The sequence below is a fragment of the Condylostylus longicornis genome, unplaced genomic scaffold (assembly GCF_029603195.1).
Source record: "Condylostylus longicornis isolate FDR11 unplaced genomic scaffold, ASM2960319v2 ptg000038l, whole genome shotgun sequence".
NCBI classification, from domain to species: domain Eukaryota; kingdom Metazoa; phylum Arthropoda; class Insecta; order Diptera; family Dolichopodidae; genus Condylostylus; species Condylostylus longicornis.
In genome coordinates this window covers 5,297,576-5,320,823 of record NW_026578007.1, presented here as the reverse complement: position 1 = coordinate 5,320,823, position 23,248 = coordinate 5,297,576, and the positions used below count along the sequence as shown (strand labels likewise).

At 25.3% G+C, this 23,248-nt stretch overlaps 1 protein-coding gene across 1 annotated transcript; it reads left to right on the top strand.

Annotated features, from left to right (window-relative positions):
• The first annotated feature begins 2,116 nt into the window (after window positions 1-2,116).
• Window positions 2,117-12,099, top strand: LOC129609255 (uncharacterized). The gene is made up of 12 exons (XM_055521188.1): window positions 2,117-2,249; window positions 3,029-3,314; window positions 3,381-3,546; window positions 5,374-5,676; window positions 5,750-6,179; window positions 9,692-9,762; window positions 9,913-9,971; window positions 10,609-10,780; window positions 11,317-11,490; window positions 11,551-11,628; window positions 11,689-11,782; window positions 11,900-12,099. The coding sequence occupies exons 1-12, from the start codon at window positions 2,117-2,119 to the stop codon at window positions 12,097-12,099; spliced, it is 2,166 nt and encodes a 721-aa protein (XP_055377163.1).
• The last annotated feature ends 11,149 nt before the right edge of the window (window positions 12,100-23,248 follow it).

Here is a 23,248-nt window from a genome sequence, read left to right as displayed (position 1 = left end):
GATCAAGTTAAACATTTGATAATGCCAAAATGTTATAAAACTTATGAAATATCAAAGGATAAAATAAATATAAATGTTTTAACACATGGTGATTTTCATGCAAAAAATTTAATGTTTAAAATAAATCCAAAGACACAATTAAGTGAAGAAGTTATGTTGGTAAGATGAAGAATTTATTTCCATATTTTTTATTAATATTAATTTGAATTTGAATTTAGAAAAAGGTAAACGGAAATTTATAAGCTTAAAAGCTTCTAAATTATAAATACAAATACCGTAATCAAGATATACAAATAATACTGTTTTAATACTGTTATCACAATTAATTTATAAAACTGCATATATGTATGCCTGCAAAATATTATTTTTACATTACTTTTTATTAGCAACTATTTAAGAGTCATAAAAATTTGTACTTCAAAAAATTTATTACAGAATTATTTGTATTAATATATTATGCAATTTATAATTTACAATATTACAAGACAGTATTCATAAATTCTTTATTATATTACTGTCGTAAATATACTTTTATGGTAATAGTAATAAATGAGTTATAGCAGGTGAAAAATTGAAATAGGAGTAGATTTGTGGATTAAAGGTAATTTTACGAATTGAAAAGTAATAGTGTTGTCATAAATGAGGAATAAAATTTTTATTACCAACGCATTAACAATTATGAAACACGCACAAGAAAATGTATTTTTTTTTTTAACCAGAAAAGAATGATTTTGAATAACACTATTGCCAAAATAGAAAGGAACTTGCGAGTTTTTATACCCGTACGAATGTATGTTCGAAGAATATACTCAATTTGCCTTACCGTTAGAGTAATAATGGTCTGAGATATAAACTTAAGTATATGTTTTTGATCAGTGTCAAATTCTGAGTCGATTTAGCTTTATCTGTCCATCCGTCCTTTCGCCCCTTCCAACGACAACACAAAAAGTAAATGAGCTAATTTCACAAATTTTCACAAATGATTTAGTATAGTATATGTCAGAACCCTATTTATATTGGATACGATCGAGACTACTGGTTCGGGTAGCTGCCATAGATCTTCAAAATTTATTTGGCTATATCTCAGAAATGATTATAGAAGTCATAGTATTGAAATTTCACACAAGAGAATATATTATTGGAGTCATTGTGTGTTAGCTGGCCTTCTTAAAAACTGTTCAACTTTACCATATTTTCAGTACTGTAAAACCTACAGTACTGAAATATGGTAAAGTGGCAGTTATATTCATTAGAAATTGTTGAAATTTCATGAGCTCATAAGTAAAAGTTATTTGGCATTATCTTAAAAATTATTGGAGCTATAATATAGAAATATCGTGAAAACAAGTGTATTATTAGGGCTGTTATGTGTGATTAAAATCGTTGAAATTTCTTGATTTCTTATAGTAGCTGCCATAGAACTTCAATAGTAGTTTGACATGGTCAACTCTATTTTCTCTCGTTTTAGTAATAATGTTTTATGGGAATAGAATTATTGTAAGGTGATAGGAGAATTGAGATGAATTACAATATATGTATATGAATAATCAAAACTGACAATAAGAGAATAGTTAGAAAAGCCTAAGAACATAATTATTTCCATTTCTTATCTAGAAAGAAAAAATAATTGTTTGTTTTAACAGAATATGGGCACTAGCTTATTTAAAATAATTGAGTATTAGAGCAACAATTTAAATTGATAATCGCTATTTCATAACTATTATTGTAGATAATATTTATGAGATTCTTATGAGAGATTTAAGCTACTCACAATATAAAATACATTTATGTATGTGACATGCGGCTTAAAACATCCCAGGTTATTTATAATAAAATGTATAATGGCAATTTGAAAAAAAAACTCATACAAAGCTTAACAAAAAAGCTTTACATAAATGTTATAAACTAAAGTAATAATATTATTATTGTAAGATAAAGAAATATTAATTCTAAATAATAGCTAGTTTCCATTCAATTAATATTATTATATCAGTATTATTAAATATCTTGAAGAATCAACAAGTATTTTGCAGTAAATTATTTTATTTTTTTAAAACAGCATATTTAAATTAAAAGAAATATCTAAACGGAAGTAATTTATTGTTATCTTCAACATATGGAAGATTTAATGGAAACCGTAAGAAATGACAATATTCCAGATTCTGATTTATATAACGCAGATGAATTGATACCACCACCATGGATTGATGAAGAATTTTTTAAAACAGTTTTGAAAACATGTAAAAATGGTAAAAAAAATTAAAATTTTATCGAAATAGTTTGAGAATTCCGAGATTTTTATTAAATAAAAATTAGCAACTTAAATTAGAAATATAATAATTATTACTAACCATAAGTATAGGCTTCACAATTCATTACTCAAAAGAATTTTTAATAAAGATAAATTTTAGAAAAGTTTTGCCACAAAAAATTAAGTCAAACATTACTAGTTATTGTTTTTATTATTTGATAGCCGAATAAGTTGATCATTTAACCTCCAATCTTATAAGGCGCAAGATTTGATAATATTGCTTTATATTGTGAAAAATATTGTTTTTAAATAAAATTATTGAGCAAAATTTAAATAAAATTATTAAGAAGTTTCAAAAACTAAGACAGTTTCAAAGAGAGTTCTGGTGTAACATATTAAATATTTTTACCATTAATATTTCATATAGTCGGTTCGGTTAATTAATTATAAACCTGCTTTATAAAATCCTTTGATTTCCAAATCTACACAATTATTTCACTAAGTACCGTACCAGGTGAATGAATACTGCTAATTTAATATTTTAACATTGAAATACTATGTTAATTGAAAAGTTGTTAAATTTTGTTAACATAATATTAAAAAAAAATTAGAGCGAATTTTAAATTTTACAATCACTTCGAAATATACAAAAATAAATAAAAATATTTTCTTAAATCTTTTAGGTTTATGTTACTTTTATTAAAAATATCGTCTTTATTAGGACCCCTTTTAAAATTTCACTATAATTTACAAGATTTTTTTCCTATTGTTCTGCAGATGATTTTAAAAATATTATTAAATATAATATTAGTCCAGCTACAGTTAAAGGAGATCATTATGCTAGTATTATGTTTCGTGGCGTCGTCCAATACATGGACAAAGAAAATATACAACAAGAAATATCAATGATAATAAAAACCATGCCAGAGACAGATGGTACAAAAAAGGATTTTTTGAATGGTTCAACAATATTTGAAGTAGAAATTGAAATGTTTCGTGATGTAATTCCAAAATTTGAAAAAATGTTAAACTCGATTGGCTATAGCAAAAAATTAGCGGCAAAGTAAAAATTTTAAGATATTCACATTTAATAATTAATTTTCATTTAATAATATTATTAATATTCCAGTATGCTCTATTACACATTAAGCCCGCGGAAAGTAATTGTATTGCAAGATATTACAAAATTAGGTTTTTCGGCAATGGGTAAACGATTGTGTACAGTTGAGGAATCAAAAATGGCTTTAGATAAATTAGCCCAATGGCATGCATGCAGTTATGTACTTAATAAACAAGTAAGTTTTTATTAATTTATTATTTGATTAGAAAATAACTTTTGTGAGTGTTAACAAAAGAACTAAAATGTGGAGGCAATTGAATTAAAATTTTTTATTTGTAACCAACTATAAAATTTCAATTACTACAAAATATTATCTAATAGCACTTAAATTGCAATAAGAGAAATTAATAAGTGTTTCCATACTACATACATATGCCCATATGCAATATTTTTAATTGAAATATCATGGCAATTTGTAATTAAGTAACTTTTGATAAATTATTATGAAAAATTTGTAAACACTCAGAAATTTCAATGTGCATTTCACTTCCTAATAAAAATTAAGTATATATTTTGATAAGAGACAATAAGTGTTTACATAGTTTGTAAAGCTTTTCTACACTGCATGTTTGGAATTCAAAGTTTTCATTTTAATTAGCATTTAATTAGTTTGTAATACGATAAAAGTATTTACAATTAAATTTAATAAAACTTAGAATATGCACTTAGATGTTGTAATATTTATTACAATATCTGAGTGCTTAATCAAGAGTACTTGTGCCAATATTAATTGATGATATATGCACACGTGACTATAATACCAAATTATTAAATTTCCAACCACTCTCATAATTGGTTCAAATTGCTTTATTCTAAATTAGTCACATAAAAAGTTTTAAATTGTTATAAGACTTTTCAAATATAAAAATCATGCTGAAATTTTATTTTCTGCACTAAAATCGATTTCATAATTTTGTTTAGAAAATTTTTGTGAATTATAAAGAATTTATAATTTTTTTACAATATTTCATGTTCATTAACATTGTCCCTTCTTTTGCTAATTCGAATAAATGGAAAAAACTTTGGAAAAAATTTAGCCACTACGAAATATTAAAAGTGTTAAAGAAGATTTACTAACACAGAATTATAAGCTGCATCATGAACAATAATTAGTTATTAAACATTTTCCTTACGGTTTCATTTCATTTCATAATAATTTGTAATAAAAAAAATTTATTTTCCAATCCCATTCTAAATTTTTTTTGAGACACTATGTTACACCTGCGCTAGTATTGAAATGTAATCTGATAGTTATATAGAAAATTGTAATATAAATATTTGGACACTCATTTACAGTTTTTATTTTAAGTACTTTTAAAGACAGCCAGTCTTTTTTTATACAGACAACGAGCCAAGTAAATTGTATTGTATTTATTTAAATAGGGTGCATATAAGATTTTCAGTAAATTAATACAAAATAACTTGCCATATAAATATTTTACGAATTAAATTTTTTGAATCTTGCATTTTAGTATAATAAAAGAGTGAACTAGCCATTTTGAATGGTTTAGTAAGGAAATTTGCGAACCTATATCACACTAGCCGCTCACACTATTTTATAATTTTTTACGACATTAAACCAGATTTTACAAGTAAAAAATTATTACCATTTTTTCAATACAAGATATTATGAAATGGCAAAATAAGTAATCTAGATGAGTGTTATTCAGTTTATATTTAAATGACTAAGCATGTCCTGTTTAACCAAATTTTTCAAGGCTTTGTTTACATTTAATTTAGTGCCAATAAATCAAATCAATATTTTTTCAACATAAAATTAATTTTAAAAAAATTGCATAAATTTAGGATAATTGAAGTAAATTTAAAAAAATAAAATTCAAAGTAAATCATAAAAGAAACAAACTACTTCATAAGTAGCTAGCTATACCTATAAAACTTAGTTTTTTGAAAATATCAAGCGATTTTAAGCCTGATAGAACAATAATAATTTCTGATGTGTCCCAAATCTTTTATTGATTTAATGTTTTTTTTTGTATTTCAGTTACAGGGCGGTTTAGAGAAGTTTGTAAATGGTATATACAATATGAATGGTTTAATTATGAATCCCTGGTTCATGAAAGGTGGTGAAAGGTTAGCTAAATTAGCTCATGAAACACCAAAATTACAAAAATATGCTAAAAAACTGGACCAAATTAAAGATATTTTATTGCCGAAATGTTCTCAAGTTTATGATTTATGCAAGAAAAAAGGACGTCTAAATGTTTTAACACATGGTGATTTTCATTTGAAAAATTTAATGTTTAAAACTAATCCGAAAACACAATTAAGTGAGGAACTGATGCTAGTAAGTTTAAATTCGATCAATCTTATTCATTATTCTTCTATAATTGTTATAATTCTTTTGTTCCCTATTCTAGGTTGATTTTCAACTCTGTGTTTGGACTTCAATGTGTGCGGACTTATTCTATGCTATTTATTTATTAGTTGATTTAAAACGTAGAGAAGAATGTTTTGATGAATTAATTTATGATTTCTTTTGTAAATTTCGTGAAACATTAAAATTATTGAATTATAATGGAAAAATCCCAAAATTTTCTGATTTACAAATGGATATGCTACTATTAAGACGTCTTGAAATTTATTTAACCGCAACGTTTTTACCATTAATCGTAGCTTTAATTGAAAATCCAAAATTGGATCCAGATGAAACTTTAACTCATGTCGAAGGACAATATAAATTATATGAATCACAGATGTACATTGATGAAGTTCAACCAATATTAGAACGTTTTTTAAATCGTGGTTATTTTGATAATATACTTGAAGATGATGACGAGAACGATAAATAAATAGCATAATGATGATTTCTGGAACAAAGTAGTGCAATTTTATTAATTTTAGCCATTTCATTTAACATATATTGTAACAAATGTTAGTGATTTTTTTGGATTTGTATAACGTGTTTACAGATTTTATTAAAAAAACCTTATTTGCATATAAAAATTTAATAGAAAATTTTATTTTCTTTAGATAATTTTGAATACGCGTTGCAATATAATAAGTTCTCAGTGTTATTCTTAAATTTTGTTGAGCTTGAACATGACTAAAAGCATAGTATTCTCATGCATTCATTCTGTAATTCTATCATGTGCATAGATTTGATTCTGACAAGAATTTTCTAATGAATTAGTCTAGTTCACAGTGTGATATAAAAAAAGTACCTGCAAGGAAATTGTCAGCTCTTAACAATACTTTCTTTATGGTTACCTCCTAGACAAAGAAAGGGAATTTCCTCCGAGAGCTTAGCGTAATATGAAATTTTTAATTTAAATCATTTCCAAAAATATTTTTCTTTACATTTATAACGCAAATACAATCTCAACAAATTAAAATGAAAATTTTACTTTGAAATCAAGAAAATACGGTACGTAAGTACTGTTTAACTAGTTTTTACCTTTTTAGAAAAAAGCTTTCTGAAATCCGGCAACTAAATCAAATTTTATCTACGAATATTATTTTATTAATTTATTTAAACAAAATATCTTAAATTTAAATAGTCTTTTATATTGCAAGATTTATTTTCAATCTCTCTACCTCTCTTTCTCATTCTCTCTCTGTATATTACTGTATTTATAGTCTAATTTGATTATTGTTTTGAGTAAACGTGACTTGCTGAATATTTCCGGTTATAATTAAATACAAAAGTAAACAAAACCAGGTAAAATTTTATAATGAAAGCTTTGCTTACTCAAATTTTTATAAATTACGTAAAAAAAACTGGAGTAACTTGATATTAGACATAGTAAGAATAAAAAAAAACCGGTAAAACAGTTCTCATAATATTCTAGATTTGGGTTTTTGTATTCATATGGATGACGTTTTAAATTAATTCAACAATAAATGTATGAAGGAGTGTAGGTTTAAATATTTGAAAACATAATAAAGCTATAGCATAGTTTTTATAGTAGGGTTGAGTAAAAAATAAAAAATAAAAACTCGAAACAGCCCCATAAATCAAAAAAATGTTGGTCAAACCCATTGTTAGATTTAATTGAACATAGAACCTGGTTAGTGTTTGAATATTCTTCAGAAATAGTTCTTATGAAAAATCATTAAGATAGTTTGTATTTAAAATACTACCTTGAATATAATGTTAGTCAAAATATTTAATAAATATTTTTAACTAGCAAAGTCCCGTCGTGGTGGTGTATCTCCCCCACCCCTCTGTCTTCTCTGCCCAGCATTCAGAATCCATAACCGTTTGTCGGGTTTATTTTACAAAAATAAATTATGATCAAGTAATGGAAACAGAAATCATAAGATAGTGTCGAGAAAAAAATATAATGTTTTGTTTTATAAAACTTTGCAAAGTTTTATATAAAATATAAAACTTTGGATTTGTTTTGATTTGTAAATTATCACCGTGTCTTCACTTTGGGACTACAAACCTTTGTGAGGAAGTTGCGTTGATTACTCTTTTCAAAAGCCGTTTTGAATTTAATAAAAAAATTTGGTGGTCAGCGACCCAAGAAAACAAAAATAATATGGCATTGGGTTGTATTATGAAACTTGATTGTCATATTTTTTTTGACAGAAGTGTTAAAAAAAATTTAAATTACCAAAATATCAACATCAAGAAAATCACTCAAAAGCTTGAAAAATTACTTAAAAAGCACTTAAAAAATCCCTTGAAAAAACCTCCAGCTAAAAAAGCCCAAACCCCAGCTTTCTACCATGAGAATTTAACCGAAAAATCACTCAAAAAATCACTCAAAAGAGTCACTCAAACATTCCCGACGATATTTCTTAAGGTCCATACCTCAGCTTTCTAAGTTAAGCCATTTTCATGTTAGAGCCATTCAAAAATGTCATCAAAAGTGTGAGCGACCGAGAAACAAACATAGCTAACATACAACATTAAACTGTTATTACATTATACGTCATTATTAGATTATAAAAGAAGCTTTCTTATAATTATTAATAATACCTTTGAAATAAAACACTAGAATATTTCAATTGAACAAGCCACCCTTCTTTTAATAATCCATTAATTTAGTATAACAACCTACGGTCCAAAGAATTGTGGTCCACAAATACAAGATTTGTAATGAAAATTTTCTGCATTTTAAGGTTTAGAATTTGAATTAATTAAGCCTGTATTTAAATTTATGTCTATTAGAAATATATACATGGTATATTTAGGCTGTTAATAGTGGCTCGAAGCTATTTTGATTTTTTTAAAAATTTTATCAGATTAAATCGTTTGAAATATTCATAAATATTGTTTATAACATAGTTCTAATTAGTTATTTTACTTTCTCTGTTTAATATCAGGTTTCCCCAATTAATTTCAGTTTCATTCTGTAGAATAACTTATTACAATTTTTTGCAATAAATTAATTAAAAATAAAAGGGAATTAGAAAAGTAAAAAAAAAAGATTTATGAATATATTTTACCGAACATTAAGCCAAAATTATCCGAATTCATAAAATATATTCAAAAATTTTAATCTAAAGTCGATAAACTCGAATCATGAACTATCTAAATCCGATGACATCAATTAGAATTACCCAAACTTTTATTAAATTTTCTTAGCCCTATATCAGAAAAATATTATTATGAATATGTTTACGAGTGATAAATTAGATTAGAAAACTGTTATATAACAATACATTTAATGATTTGTTAGTTTTCAAGTTCAAAGTCAGATTTAATTTTGTTAAAAGATGGTTATTGTTATACAAAAGCCTATGAAAAAATTTTGTAACTAAATTATTTTTAGGTAACTAGGTAAAAGATTATAGTGTTTGTTATTATTAATTTTTTATTAAGATAATAAAAAATACCACAACCCATTTTATAAATCTTTAAAATTTAATCTCAAACTCTTGCCTCCGCTTCTTATCATACAATAATATTTTAAGAAGAGTATGTTTACTTAAGCAAATGTTATAAACTAAAATTGATTTTTGTTTTGAAAAACAAAAATTTTAATTTAGTTTTAAAAAAATCGTCATAATGTTGGTGTCGTAATCACTACTTATAAGCTATCGTTATAATCATCGTTATATTAAAATTTGATCCAAAAAAAAAACTTTTGAAATTCTATTATCTTTTAGTTTTTTGTTGACCTCCAAACAAGTAAGAAGGATTCCCATTTATTTTCTGAAAATTTAAATAAAAAATTTTATTTAAATATTATTATGGCTGGAATTCATTCCGTACCTAAGTGGATTAATACCGAATTTTTTCAAATTGTTCTTGAAAATTATAATAAAGGTTGTAATCTTATAGAAAAAAATATTATATTTGTAATAATTTGAATTAATTTTAAATACAATATGTTTGTTTTAAATAGGCAAAATCAAAAATTTTACTGTAGTACCAGCTGCCAGAGAAGGTGATCATATCGGTGGTAATGTACTCCGTGTAAATATCAATTATATTGATTTTCAGAATAATATACAAGAAATCTCAGTAATTATAAAATTTTTATCGGAATGTAATGATGAATTTGATAAAAAATATCAGAGTGAAGTAAAACTTTTAGAAACTGAATTAAAAATGTATTCAGAAATTATTCCAAAATTTGAGAAAATGTTAAGAGATGCCGGTGATAATACAAAAATTGGACCAAGGTAAGTTATTTTTGAATTATTTTAGACGAAAGTTTATAGGAACAATAAATTTATAATTACTTTTTGCTTAAGTCAAGTTAATTTATGCGGAAAACATTTTACAGTGTTTAATTAGTAAATTTTTTCCTTCTTATAAAAAAAAGTTGTTATTACGCCTACAATGTCCACATGGAATTACATAATTGGTTTATGTCGTTCTGTGATTATAAGCAAAAAGATGTCTAACTTAAATTCGGTAATTTTTCATGTTTTTGCAAATTCAAGTTTTTTCAATTATTTTCGTTTAGTTTTATTTACATTCTGCCAAAAATTTGGTAAATGTTTTTGAGTCAAAATTATGGCTGCAAATATTAAAAAGCTTGTAATTTGGAAATTAGTTCGTAAATCGGTTGGAAAAGCAGTCTAATTTTAAATGTGGGCGATGGTTTTGATGTTAAGAACTGAATATCATAATAATTAATATACAGTTCTGATTGACTGCTTGTAAAAATAATGTCTCAGATTACGGACTAACATGTTTTGTTTATTAATAAGATTATTTTTATATAAGAAAGAAAAAATTTCTATTGATAATTCAACATTTTTGTAGATGGTTTTATTTTATCATTAAATATTTGGATTTCACTTTCTTTTTAAGATTGCTGTACTCTGCTGAGCATCCAAATATGATAATGGTTTTAGAAGATCTTTCGAAATCACAATATTCGGATTTTAGTTATAAACGTTCTCGAATAGATGATAAAACTGCTGACTTAATACTTGATAAATTAGCAAAATTTCATGCCTGCAGTTATAAATTAAATAATGAAGTAAGTTTCTAATTAAACTAATGTAATACAGTTCTGTTATTCTTGTATAATGTCTACATAAAAACACAGAAACAAGTATGGCGTGCAACATTTTGAAATTATTTAGACTAAATATTCATTGATATTAAGTAAAAAACGGCATAAGCTATTGAATAAACTGAAATATACTTGCAAAGTAACATAAAACTAAAATCCTAAACACAAGAAACCAAAAATTTTGAATTAATCTGAGACAAACCTTGCTGTTACAGTTAAAATTGTTGCAATTAAAATTTCTAGAAATATTGTTATACCATTGTTTCACTTTATTCAATCTTGAAGGAATTTTACTGAATTTCACGCTCTCTTAGATTGTTATAAAATCAGAATGATAGTTTCTTGGGAAATTATTGGAAAGGGAGAGTAAAATGGCGTGAAAATGTTTTCAACAATTTAAAAGGAATATTAATTAGATTTAGAACATAACTACTTAAGAATACTCCCGAAAATTTTTATTTTTTTTCAATAACCATAACATATGCAAATTTTAATTGCAGAATAAAAATTGTCTTGAATCATTTGATAATTCAATTTTTAAAGTAAATGAACATCAACTTGTCGACATAATGGGCGGTGGTGTTAAACAACTAATAAAAGTTTTAAAACCATTAACTAATAAAGATTTAAAATTAAAAGAAATTATTGAAATGTTGGAAAAAATAGAAGGAAAAGTTTATGGAAAATGCAAAAATTTATATGAATTTTCGAAAAACAATACAAAATTGAATGTTCTTAATCATGGTGATTTTCATATTAAGAATTTAATGTTTAAATATGATAATAAAGAAATGGTACAAGATGTTCAAGTAGTAAGTATTTTTATTAGATATAAAAAATTTTTAATTAAATTAAAATTAATTTTATTTTAGATTGATTTTGCTATGTGCTTTTGGAGTTCAATGGCATTTGATTTACTTTATGTTATTTATGCAATTTATACACCAGAATTACGACTTAATAAACGTGAAGAAATTATTTATAAATATTTTAAAAAATTCGAAAATTCATTAAAATTAATTGGCTATAATAATGATATTTTACCAAAATTTAGTGATTTACTTTATGATATAATACAATTAGGTCATTTAGAAGTATGGTTTTCAACAACATTTCTTCCACTTGTTTATGGTATTGTACAAAATTCAAATGTTGAAGAATTTACCCAAAAAGAAGATGCACGTTTATCAATGTACAATATACCAGAATTTTTAAAAGATATACAATTAATTTTAAAATCATGTTTAAATTATGGTTTCTTAGATGAATCCTATTACCAGTGAAAAAAAGCCAGAATTTTTTATAATTTTTTAATAAAGTGTTGAATAAAATTAAATTTTTATTAGAATTTTTTATAATATTACGCAATATATTAATCGAATTTAGTTTGCTCATAAATTTTTAGCAATTTTCCAAAAAAAATTTTAAAAAAAGTACTTATTAGTTTTACTCTGTCCATCCGTCTGTAAACATGGTAGCAAAACTTCTACATCCTTGAAGATTAAAAGTTGAAATTTTATGTGTGAAAGATCTCTATTCAATAATTAGAAATTTATTTCCGTAAAAGAAATTTTCACCTATCACCGAACTTCAAACATTTTTTAAATTCCGCAAACGCGGAACTGCTCAATTGAATATTGAACAACCTGTGGACATACATGAATATGTATATATGAATGTATGTCTACAAGATAAACCTGAACATGGTACAATCTCTCGGCGGCAACAAGTTGGAACGATTTTACGTATATCACTGCCCTGGTTAGTATGAGGCTAGCGCTTTAAAAATTTTTTCCGGACTGCTTCAATCAAGTCAACTTTGATGTAATTCGTATGTTTTTCCTGAATTTATTTTAATAAATTGGGAAAAACATACGAATGAGAGTTTCAAAAGGAAAAATGAGAGTTGTTCTCTTTACGCGGTGGCCTTATACATACTTACCAGGGCAGTGCATATATTCAAAAAAAATTTTAATTTATAAATATTCATAAGGAAATTTTTTTTCTTCTTATTTCATGATAATTAAAAATTGCTGTCAATTCAAAATTAGAATGTAAATCAAAATTTTTTAATTCAATCAGAGTAACATTATAAATAGAAATAATATAGAAATTTTTAGAATTAAATTAAAATTTTACAATGAATAACAAAATGGATGAAAATAAATTAATCAATGTGTGGAAGCTTTTATAAGGAAACACCCAACTTATACAGAGCTATAGAAGACAACAATATTTCAACCTAATTCCGTATAGGGAGGAGGTCAAGGATAAAAACAAAATTCTATTATGTGAATTCTATAGTTTATTCTGAAAATAGCCCAAATACTTGAAAAAATGGATTGGCAAATAAAACGTGACAAAGGTTGAAGTTACATTAAGAAAAAATTTAATTTGCAATAATTGGGTAACTCAATTTTTCTTTAAATTTTAGATATTATATTTTCTACCGATTAAAAGAGAGTCATAAAATAATAATTGCAATTTAAAATTTGAATAGTTGTAATCAAACTCGACATTTTTTCATATATAGGTACTGTATATTTTTCTTGTGCTTTCCAAAAAAAAATTTGAAAAAAAGTGTATCGCTCTGTCAGTCCATCCGTACGTGTGTCAGCTCCCAAAACTTCAATATATTTAAAGTTATATTTTTCAGAAAGTTAAAATTTTATACAGAAATATGTAGATCCGCGAGCAAAAATTGTTTTATTATCGGGTACGAGTATTTAACCCACAAATACGAAACTAAAAACATTTTTAAATTCTGCAACTGCAAATATGTAGCCTAATGTTGTTTCTACCGGGACATAGCTAAATTAAACAATAAAAAGAAAAAAGGCCCTTAAAATTACCCGTTATATAAATCACGTTTTTCTTTCAAATTTTTGCTATAGTTTTTCTTCTTAAATGTATGCAATTATTAATAATTAATGGATTTACTCAAATACAGTTCATCACTTGCTCAAAGGAAAAATAGTTTTTTTTACAAACCATTGAGTTGACCCAACTTTGTTCGTATTATTTTCTGTTAATCTGTTTAATTTAACATAAGGGTATAATTCTAAGTATAAAGAGTAAGACGAACAAGTATTCGGTAAAGAAAATTTTTAATTTTTCCAGAACAAAAACATTTACTCAGAAATTATTTATACACGGTTGATTCTGTAATTAGCAGAATAAAATTTTATTTAAAATTTTAGTGTATACATAACTACATTATATTAGAAAAAATATTGCATACATTTAGGATGAGCAAACGACAAAAATTAAAAGAAACGATGATACAATGGTCGTATTTGATGGTTAAGTAAATGAATTACGATGAAATAATTATATGATATGATGGCGAAGCTCACAGTTTCGGAAATATGTGGCTACTTGGGAGAGGGTGGAAATGAAAAAAATTCTAAAGTTGCTAAAATTTGAGACTCACAGTTAGAAGAAAAACCATGTCGAAAATCTTAGAAAAAAAACGGGTTTTAAATAGCGCTTAATTCCAACGGTATCGTATTACGGTATCACGCTAGAAGAAGCCTTTCATTACTTTCCTGCATATTAAAACTGCATTAAAAATAGTGTATTTAAGACTTTGAGGGGCTATAGCCGCTTACATTTGCACGCATATAAATATTTTGAACAAAAATGAAATGATTACGATATTATTTTAATTTTAATTGGTCATTGTTTATTTAGGTGGTAACTTATTTTTATTTTTAAAATCAGTTGCAATTATTTACAAGAATAAAGAAAATTTTCATTATCAAAGTTAATAGCAAAATATTAAAGCACAAAAATCGAATTCAAAGCATCCGCATTTTCACTTCAGTTTTATGTAAAATATAAAATTAAAGTTTATTAAAATTTAATTTATTTAAAAAAACCACAATTTTTAAAATTTCAAAATATTTTATCAGTATTATAAAAATTGAAACTTTTGAAATTTTTCCCTCTTTCGATCATATCATTTAAAATCTAGGCATCTTATTGTAATTTACTCATCCCTTATATACTCATTTCACATACATTCATTTATAATGTAAAAGAATTTTAACCACTCATACTTAATTTATTTTAAAAATTTTCACATAGAATATTAAATAATTAATTAACTACAAAAAAAAATTTATTTTAATTAAATCTAAATTATTCCGAAGGATTTCAATTTTAAAATTTAAATAAAAACAAAATACATAAATTAGTTGACTAGCTAGCTATATACATACATATAAAAAAAAATTTTTTCATTTTCAAAAACAAAAGTTTTTGGAATTAATTAAATATTAAAAGAAAAATATAATAATTTCGTTTCGTAAATATCCCGATTGGTTATGATACGGAAAACTTTTTCTAATAAAAAAGAATTCAAAGATTTGAGAGTATGGTTAACATTTAGTTTCTTCCATCCTTAGAAGGTCATAGTGTTGGTGTATGATATCGCAAATAACCATGAACCAGTTTCTTGCGTCATTGAGTTTTACTAGGTAGGTGACGAGACTCCGTAGTAACATCTAATTACATATACATGAAATAAATATAAATTTCTCTAAATAGTTACAATGACATTAAAATATAATTTAATTAAACTTAAACCAAGTTTCAATAATATTATACTCGTAATATGGCTAGGCTCTAATTACTATTATTGGACGCAATATTTTTAATTAAAATCTCAGATACAAAACTCAAAAACTCATCAGCTGTGCTAATTTTTATGGAAAATTAATATGTACGCACGAATTACACAAAATCTTTTATTCTCAATGGGAACAAACTAGCATAAGCCTAGCATAAAATTAAATTCCAGAATCATAGAACCCAGAATTTCGCATATTAATTTGTGATTTTGTGATAACATCTTCACTTTTATGATGCTGGGCTCCGTAATATTTCGGGACAGTATTCATTTCAATATAAATTTCAAATTAGAATTTTAACCCTAATCCATGCATATCTCGGGAAAATAAAACATATGAAATATTGTTAATCCTTTTTAAAAAGAAACCCATAATGTAGAGATAACAATTTCAGAAGCAAAAAAAAATCTATTCAAAAAAGGAAAACCTACACGTATCGTAGATCATTTTTTGTACAAAAGAATCTTATTTAAAGATTCTCAATATGTGCTTCGAATATTTAATAAAAAAAAAAAACTTTCTCATTGTTTTTTCATTATTGTTTTTATATAATACAAAGCAGACTTAAATCCAAAAATATTATGAATAGAAAAAAATTAGAATTTTATGGTTATAAATTGAAGTAAAAAAACTATTTCAAAGTTCAAAAACAAAAATTTTATATGAATTTAATTTTTAACAAGAAAATTATTTTTAATGAACATGCAAATAGTTTCAATTCATTCTAATTAAACAGCTCGTACCTACATTTTTAACGTAATACAAGTAAACCTTTCTGAATTGTGTAACAAAGTCAATTGTAGAGTGAGAACTAATTTTTTTGTTTAGTTGCTCAACTACACTTATTATATTACTTTTCAGTTACAGCTACTTTCTAAAAATATTTGCATTTTTTATTTACTTTGAATAAAAAATTTAACTCTCAGTTTGTAAATAATAGTCTTGGTGTTTGATATGCAAAGGTACATAGATCCTTTTCCTTTCATAAAATTGTAATTAAATTTTTAGTTTGTGGCAGCTTCGTTTATTCCTCTTATATACTCACAACTCTTAACAATGGATAGATAAAATAAATAGATTAGGTTTTGCTGTACGGTTTTTCGTAATAAAATTTTTCTAACTTCAGGGACTATTTTTGAAAACCTAATGCGTTAGAAAATTAATTTTATTTTTGAGAAAAAATTTTTCAACAATATACTTATCACAATACTTTTGACATAGTAGCTTTCTTGTTTCGCTAAGATCATTGATATGCTCAGCAGATAGCCGAACTCAAAGTTTATTTAATAGTTTAAGAAAAGGTTAAGAAAATATCTTTTAGGCATACTTAGATACCTCAAAATCTATAACAAACCCGGAAAGTTCTTAGTCAATTAAAATTTGTTCTTAATAGAGCTGTAATATAATACGAATTAACTGAAAAGTTTATGAGTTAAAAGAAAATTTGATCCTTTGTAAAATATTAGTTGCTGGCAATTGATTTATGTATATAAAACCTAGAAGTCCATATATAAAATTTTCATAAAAATTATTAAAAATTAATTGTTGTAGAGTCATTATCCTTGTAGTCATTTCTGGGCATGACTAGAACTAAACGATTAGCTGACATCCCTCTAAAAATAACTGATTTACATTTTTCTGTGAAATAGACTCCCAGTGAAAACTGGACGAGTGAAAGTAGTTGTCATTGTGCAACGACCCTTATTGTATTTAATTCGGTCGGTAAAACGCAAAAATGAAAAAAATTAGAATATTTGAGTAGTAAATTAGATATTTAATATTGATTAAATAATGAAAACCAATAGTAATAGTAATTTCATCTCAATTCCTTATAGATTCCCAATTTTAGGCCGTATAGTTAAGTGCTTATTTAAATAAACTTATTAATTGTAAAAAATGTAAAAATTTTAGATTTATTTTTTTCAGTTTATTAATCTATTTTTTTTGCCAGTAGGTGCTTATGGAACGAATTTCCTTATTGGCTTATTCTGTAATTTCTTATAAGCAAGATGTTTAAAATATATTGAAGAGAAAATAATAGGAAACTTATATATCAGTCTCTCGTATATCAGTCGAGTACAGCAAATCACTTGCACAACATAAGCAGCTATAATCTCTTTAAATTTACTACAATCTCCTACAATATTATAGGGTCCAAAACTTTAGAAGCACATAAGTTGGGTAACATCTTTTTCTTGAATTATCTTATAATGGTTAAGATTTTGCTTTTAATTTCCTCCACAATTCATAATCATTTTCGCACAAAATGTCTTTTCAGAGGATATGGGAAATTTTTATCAATGATGTTGTTCTTATTTGTTTTATTCGTTTTTTTGTTATCAGTTCATTCCGTTACTTTTTCGTAATATCAAAAAAATTTGAAGTGTAATAGGATATGTTATGCCTTTTATATTGATTTTTCTGTTTTTTTTTTTGTTTTCTTATTAGAAAAAGTGTCCTTACCAAAAACAAAAATTTTATTCTTCTTTTACTTATTGTTTACATTTTATTTAGTAAATTGCCTTTGGTCATTTTTTATTTGTTTAACTTGTATTCGGTTACATCCTTTACAGTTATCCTTTAATGATTTTTATTTTATTTTCTTATTCCTTCTTACATAATTTTCCCTATTTCATTAAAAAAGAAAAATTTTTTTTATATTATTGTTTTTGGATATTTTGGTTATGTTTTTTAATGCTATAGGGCACAAAGAACTCCTTTTCTTAACAAAGTTTCTGTGATGATTATTTTGTTTTATTCTTATTGCAATAAGGATAAATATTAAAATATTTATATATATATAATAGAAACAGGATACAAAAGTTCATCTCTTTTGGGAATTTTAGTTTTTAAATATACGATATAGTAAAAACAAAAAAAAAATATGTTTAGGTCGCATTTGATAATAATACAAATAATAGTAATAACAGTAACAATAATACTAATAATAACTATTTGAAGAGCATGTATAAATGTAAAATTAACATAGGCAATGTATATATTGTTTTATTTATGTAAATATTGTAAAGGACTACATATTATTATTAAAGGAATTTTGATAATAATACAATCAAAAAATTGTTGATAAAAAATTTGTTAAATTTAGATAGAGGAGAAATTTTGTAGAAATTTGGTATGTGAGTATTTAGTATTCATTTACAATTACAAAAAAAAAATGTGCTTTCATAGTATAAAAACCTTTTATTGTTGAAATTATTTAGTCTTTCAGAGATATTTGAATAGAGAGGATTGATATTTATAAAAAATATTTCGACATTTTAAAAAATACTCGAATAAATTTTTTCTTTATCACTTCTATCAAATTTAAAGGTTCCAATCAAATTCAAAGGTTATACCTTCCAAGTAGTCAAGGCTAACTTCCAAGGTGTCCCACCCGAACATCCGCGCGACGCCAATGTACTAGGCCAACAGAAAGGCCCATCGGAAGCTCTCAAAACCAAACATGAACTTCATTACACCATAACTCATTAACCTCGACGTATGTGTAAAAGCAACACGTAACAACAAATTTATTTAAAATTCAATGGGTCTATGACGCTTTTATCAAAATTAATTCAAGACAAAAAAAAATTCTAAGAGAGCAGCAATGCAAATAAATATTGCTTTAACAAGAAAAATATTTAAGAATAAGAGACCATACGCAATAAAGGGTTAAATTAAGAAAACTAATGTTATAGAAAAGTAGGTCATGAAGTATTAAACTGGTGACTATAGTGCACATAAATTCTGATAAAATGATAGAAGTTTTACGAACTTAAAATTTCCTCTTTCCATTTTGGTTTCGTTTAAGATAATCAAAAACTTTTTTTTTTTTTAAATTTTATATCCTTTCATTATACCCGTACGAACGTATGTTCGAAGGGTATACTAAATTTGTCTTACCGTTTGTAACGCTAAGAAATAACGGTCTTAGATATAGACTCAAGTGTATGTTTTTGAACAGTGTCAAATTCTGAGTTGATTTAGCTTTGTCTGTCCGTCCGTCTCAACGATAACTCAAAAACTAATTGAGCTAAGTTTACCAAATTTTCACAAATGGTTTATTGTAGTAAGTGCCAGAACCCTATTTAAATTGGACATGATCGGGGTACCGGTTCGGGTAGCTGCCATACAACTTCAAAATTTATTTGGCTATATCTCAGAAACTATAAAAGCTATGGTATTGAAATTTCACACAAACGAATATATTAGTAGGGCCAATATGTTTCATAAAACTCGTTGAAAATACTTGGCTCCTTCTGGTACCTGCCATACAGCTTCAAAACTTATTTGGCTATGTCTCAGAAACTATAAAAACTGTGGTATTGAAATTTCACACAAACGAATATATTAGTAGGACCAATGTGTATGGTAAAAGTCGTTGAAATTACTTGGCTCCTTCTGGTACCTGCCATACAACTTCAAAAGTTATTTTGCTATATCTCAGAAACTCTAAAAGCTATGGTATTGAAATTTCACACAAGCGAATATATTAGTAGGGCCAATGTGTTTGATAAAATATATTAAAACTTCTTAGTTTTTCTGGTAGCTGCTATACAACTTAAATAGTAGTTTGGCAAACACAGTATTTTGAAAAACACATAGTTCTGAAATTTTGCATAAATTAATATGGTAATACGGCAACTTAAAGCCATAGTCTGTCGCATAGTCAGTTATGGCATCATTATTTGCACATAGAATAACAAATTCATACGGGTATCACAGAGTTGACAAAGTCAACTCTATTTTTTTTCTCGTTTTTAAATACATATTATAAGTTTTATCAGGTTATTTTTTATTCCGATCTATGGAATGTAGAGAGAATAATATTTTTTGTATAATAATTTGTATTTGTTTGAATTGTCTTTTTATCAAAATAATAATTTTTAATATTTTACAAAGATCTGCTTGAAATTAAAAGTTATTATTATCAAAAAAAGTCAATAAAGAATAATAAGTAAAGTTTTTAGTAACATTAAGATATCTTGAGTAGTAAGGCAAGGATCGGTAAGAATATTATGAAAAGTTTTTTGAGGTTGTTTTTTTGGAAAATAATATGTTGTGCTTTGAAATTCAATAGTTTGTAAGACACAAACTATATATCTAAAACTAGAATATTTTTGTGTTCCACATTATATGTTTCGAATTATTTTAATAAGAGAGCTAGGTGCTAGCCTATACAATATTTATGTTCGTTTCATTTATTCTCAATATTAAACATAAACAGTAATTATTTTTAAAGAACAGAAATATTAGGATAAAATTAAAAGTAAATTTGGAAAATAAAACAAATTTAAGGGTATCAAGTGTAGCATTACCATTTATACAAAAGAATAATATATTTTATTAATGGGGAATTTGACGGGTTATTTTGTTTTTTAAAATGCATTGAAAATTTAAATTAAAGACAAGAAACCGAAAAAAAATTTTCACCAACCAATTATGTGATAATAGAGTGACAAAGGCAGTTCTTACTCCTAGAATAAGGCGAAAAACAGAATTTATAAACCTAAGAAAAATGGAACTATCTCAAAAATTTTAGTTAATCTAACGGAAGTTTAAAACGAAATCAAAACAAAGATTTTTTGAAAGAAAACTTTCTAAGTTTTTATAATTAATATTTATTAAAAAACGAAACATAATTCATTACCTAGAAACAGGATCAAAAAAGGAACTACAAAAAAAAATTTCAATTTTCCGGTTGAACGTAATATGAATTGCTTTAATGTGTACTCAAAATATGTTTAGAATAAGCATGTTATCTATAAAACAATGTATAAACAATTTTATGTTTAATAAGTTAAAAATTATAATTTAATTATAACGCATGAGATATAATATCATTAGAATAAAAAACACAAACTATTTAGAAAAGTTATTTTCAATGTGTTATATGAAATACTTAGTGAATATACATAGGTCTAAGCATTATAAGTAAGAATATGTGGTAGTAGTTATAGAGAACGCCCAAAACACGAAAAAAAAATTCTTATTTGAAAAATTTTCAGAAAACGAAAAAGTAAATGGACATTATTTATACCCACTTTTGTTTTAGTTTGTCAAAGGATAATGAAATATGATAAACTTTCTTCTATGATAAAGGTACAATATTTTTTTTATTAATAATACATCTGAATCCTATGTAAATATATTCGCTCCAAAAATTTTTAAAATTTGTCCTCTAAAATTACACAAAAATATATATTTTGTTAGGTTTAATAGGAAAATTCCATAAATATTAAAAAGAATATATTATAAAGAGTTTTTCTGACTTCGCAGCCCCAAATTGGGCATAGGGTTAATTAATTACCTACTTCTTGTAAAGTATATTTAAAAACTAATAACCCTGTATGGAAAGCAAGGCATTCTGACCCCTTTTTTCGAATAAAAATTTTACAGTCTGGAATTATGAAAATTTGTTGAGTACAGAAAATTTCAAACTTCGTTAATACCCCGTATTTTGTTTCTTGAGTGATCGGATATTATTGAAAAGAATTTTGTTCTTGAGTATAGAATTCCGAATATTGGAATTGATTTTTTCGTAAAACAATCACTTCAAGTAATGCGATTAACAGAATATGGGTGTGTAAGTCATTTCAATAGTTTTCAAAGAATTAGAGCATTTCATTCGGTATTATTTTCTTACATCTTTTCAATTTTCTCAATAACTATTTTGAGATCAACATCGCATTATAAACTTAAATCATTCTGATAGTTTCTCTATAAACGCATTTCTCTCAAAGTTTATTTATTCGAAATAATGACTCCGTTGATGTGTTCATTATTTTTGCACCAAACCACCACTGCCCATACACATATTTAAAAATTCCGAAAACATTCAATTATTTTTTCACACATTTTTTTCTTCAATTTGATTTTATTTTATTGTGATAAAAAAAAATTATTGTATTACAGAAAAAACAGTACTACAAGTGTGTTATGTGTTACTGTTATAATATTGACATTTCAAACAAATAGTAAAATCTACAATTATATCCAAAAGGCACGTGTCCCAATAGTACTTAAAATAATAGCATATAATTTACATAACATATTAAATATTTTTTGTAAATAGAAAATAAAAACAACACAATGAATTCTTAGATCAATTCTTTGATCTAACAAATGTAAATAAAAACATGAGTCCCACAATTTATAAAGTGATTTGATCTCCAGTGACGTTACTTTGTTTACAATTTTTTTGAAAAGTTATAAAATATGACTGTTATATTAAGGCAGTAACCGATACGCCTCGTAAAATGTCAACTAAAATCTGTCTAGTTGACATTTTACGAGGCGTATCGGTTACTGCCTTAAAATGTCAACTAAAATCTGTCTTCTATTAATTTTGGTTCTATTTATTCTACATATATATTTTTAAATATATTCTATATATATATTTGAATTATAGCACAATGGAGACCTTTTACACATTCAAATTCCACGTATGCAAAATTTGAATACCATGTTGCTGCTAATTGTAATAATAATTACAATATGTCATTTCTTTTTAACTTTCATTACTTTAGAGTTTCATAGCGATTAAAACATAAAAACTTATACCAAGCTTAAGAACGTGCAAGACAAACTAGAAAAACATGAACAACGCCACTTAAAATTTATTGAAATAGAGGTTCAAGTATTAAATTTTTTACTGAAAATTTGACAATTCAAGCTTTATTACCTATAAATTTGAAAATACGGTTAAGTTTTTCTGAAAGTTGTTTGGTTACTTGTATCGCACCACTGATTTGATCAAAGCAAAGTTTCGAAGAAATTATACTATTGTACACACATA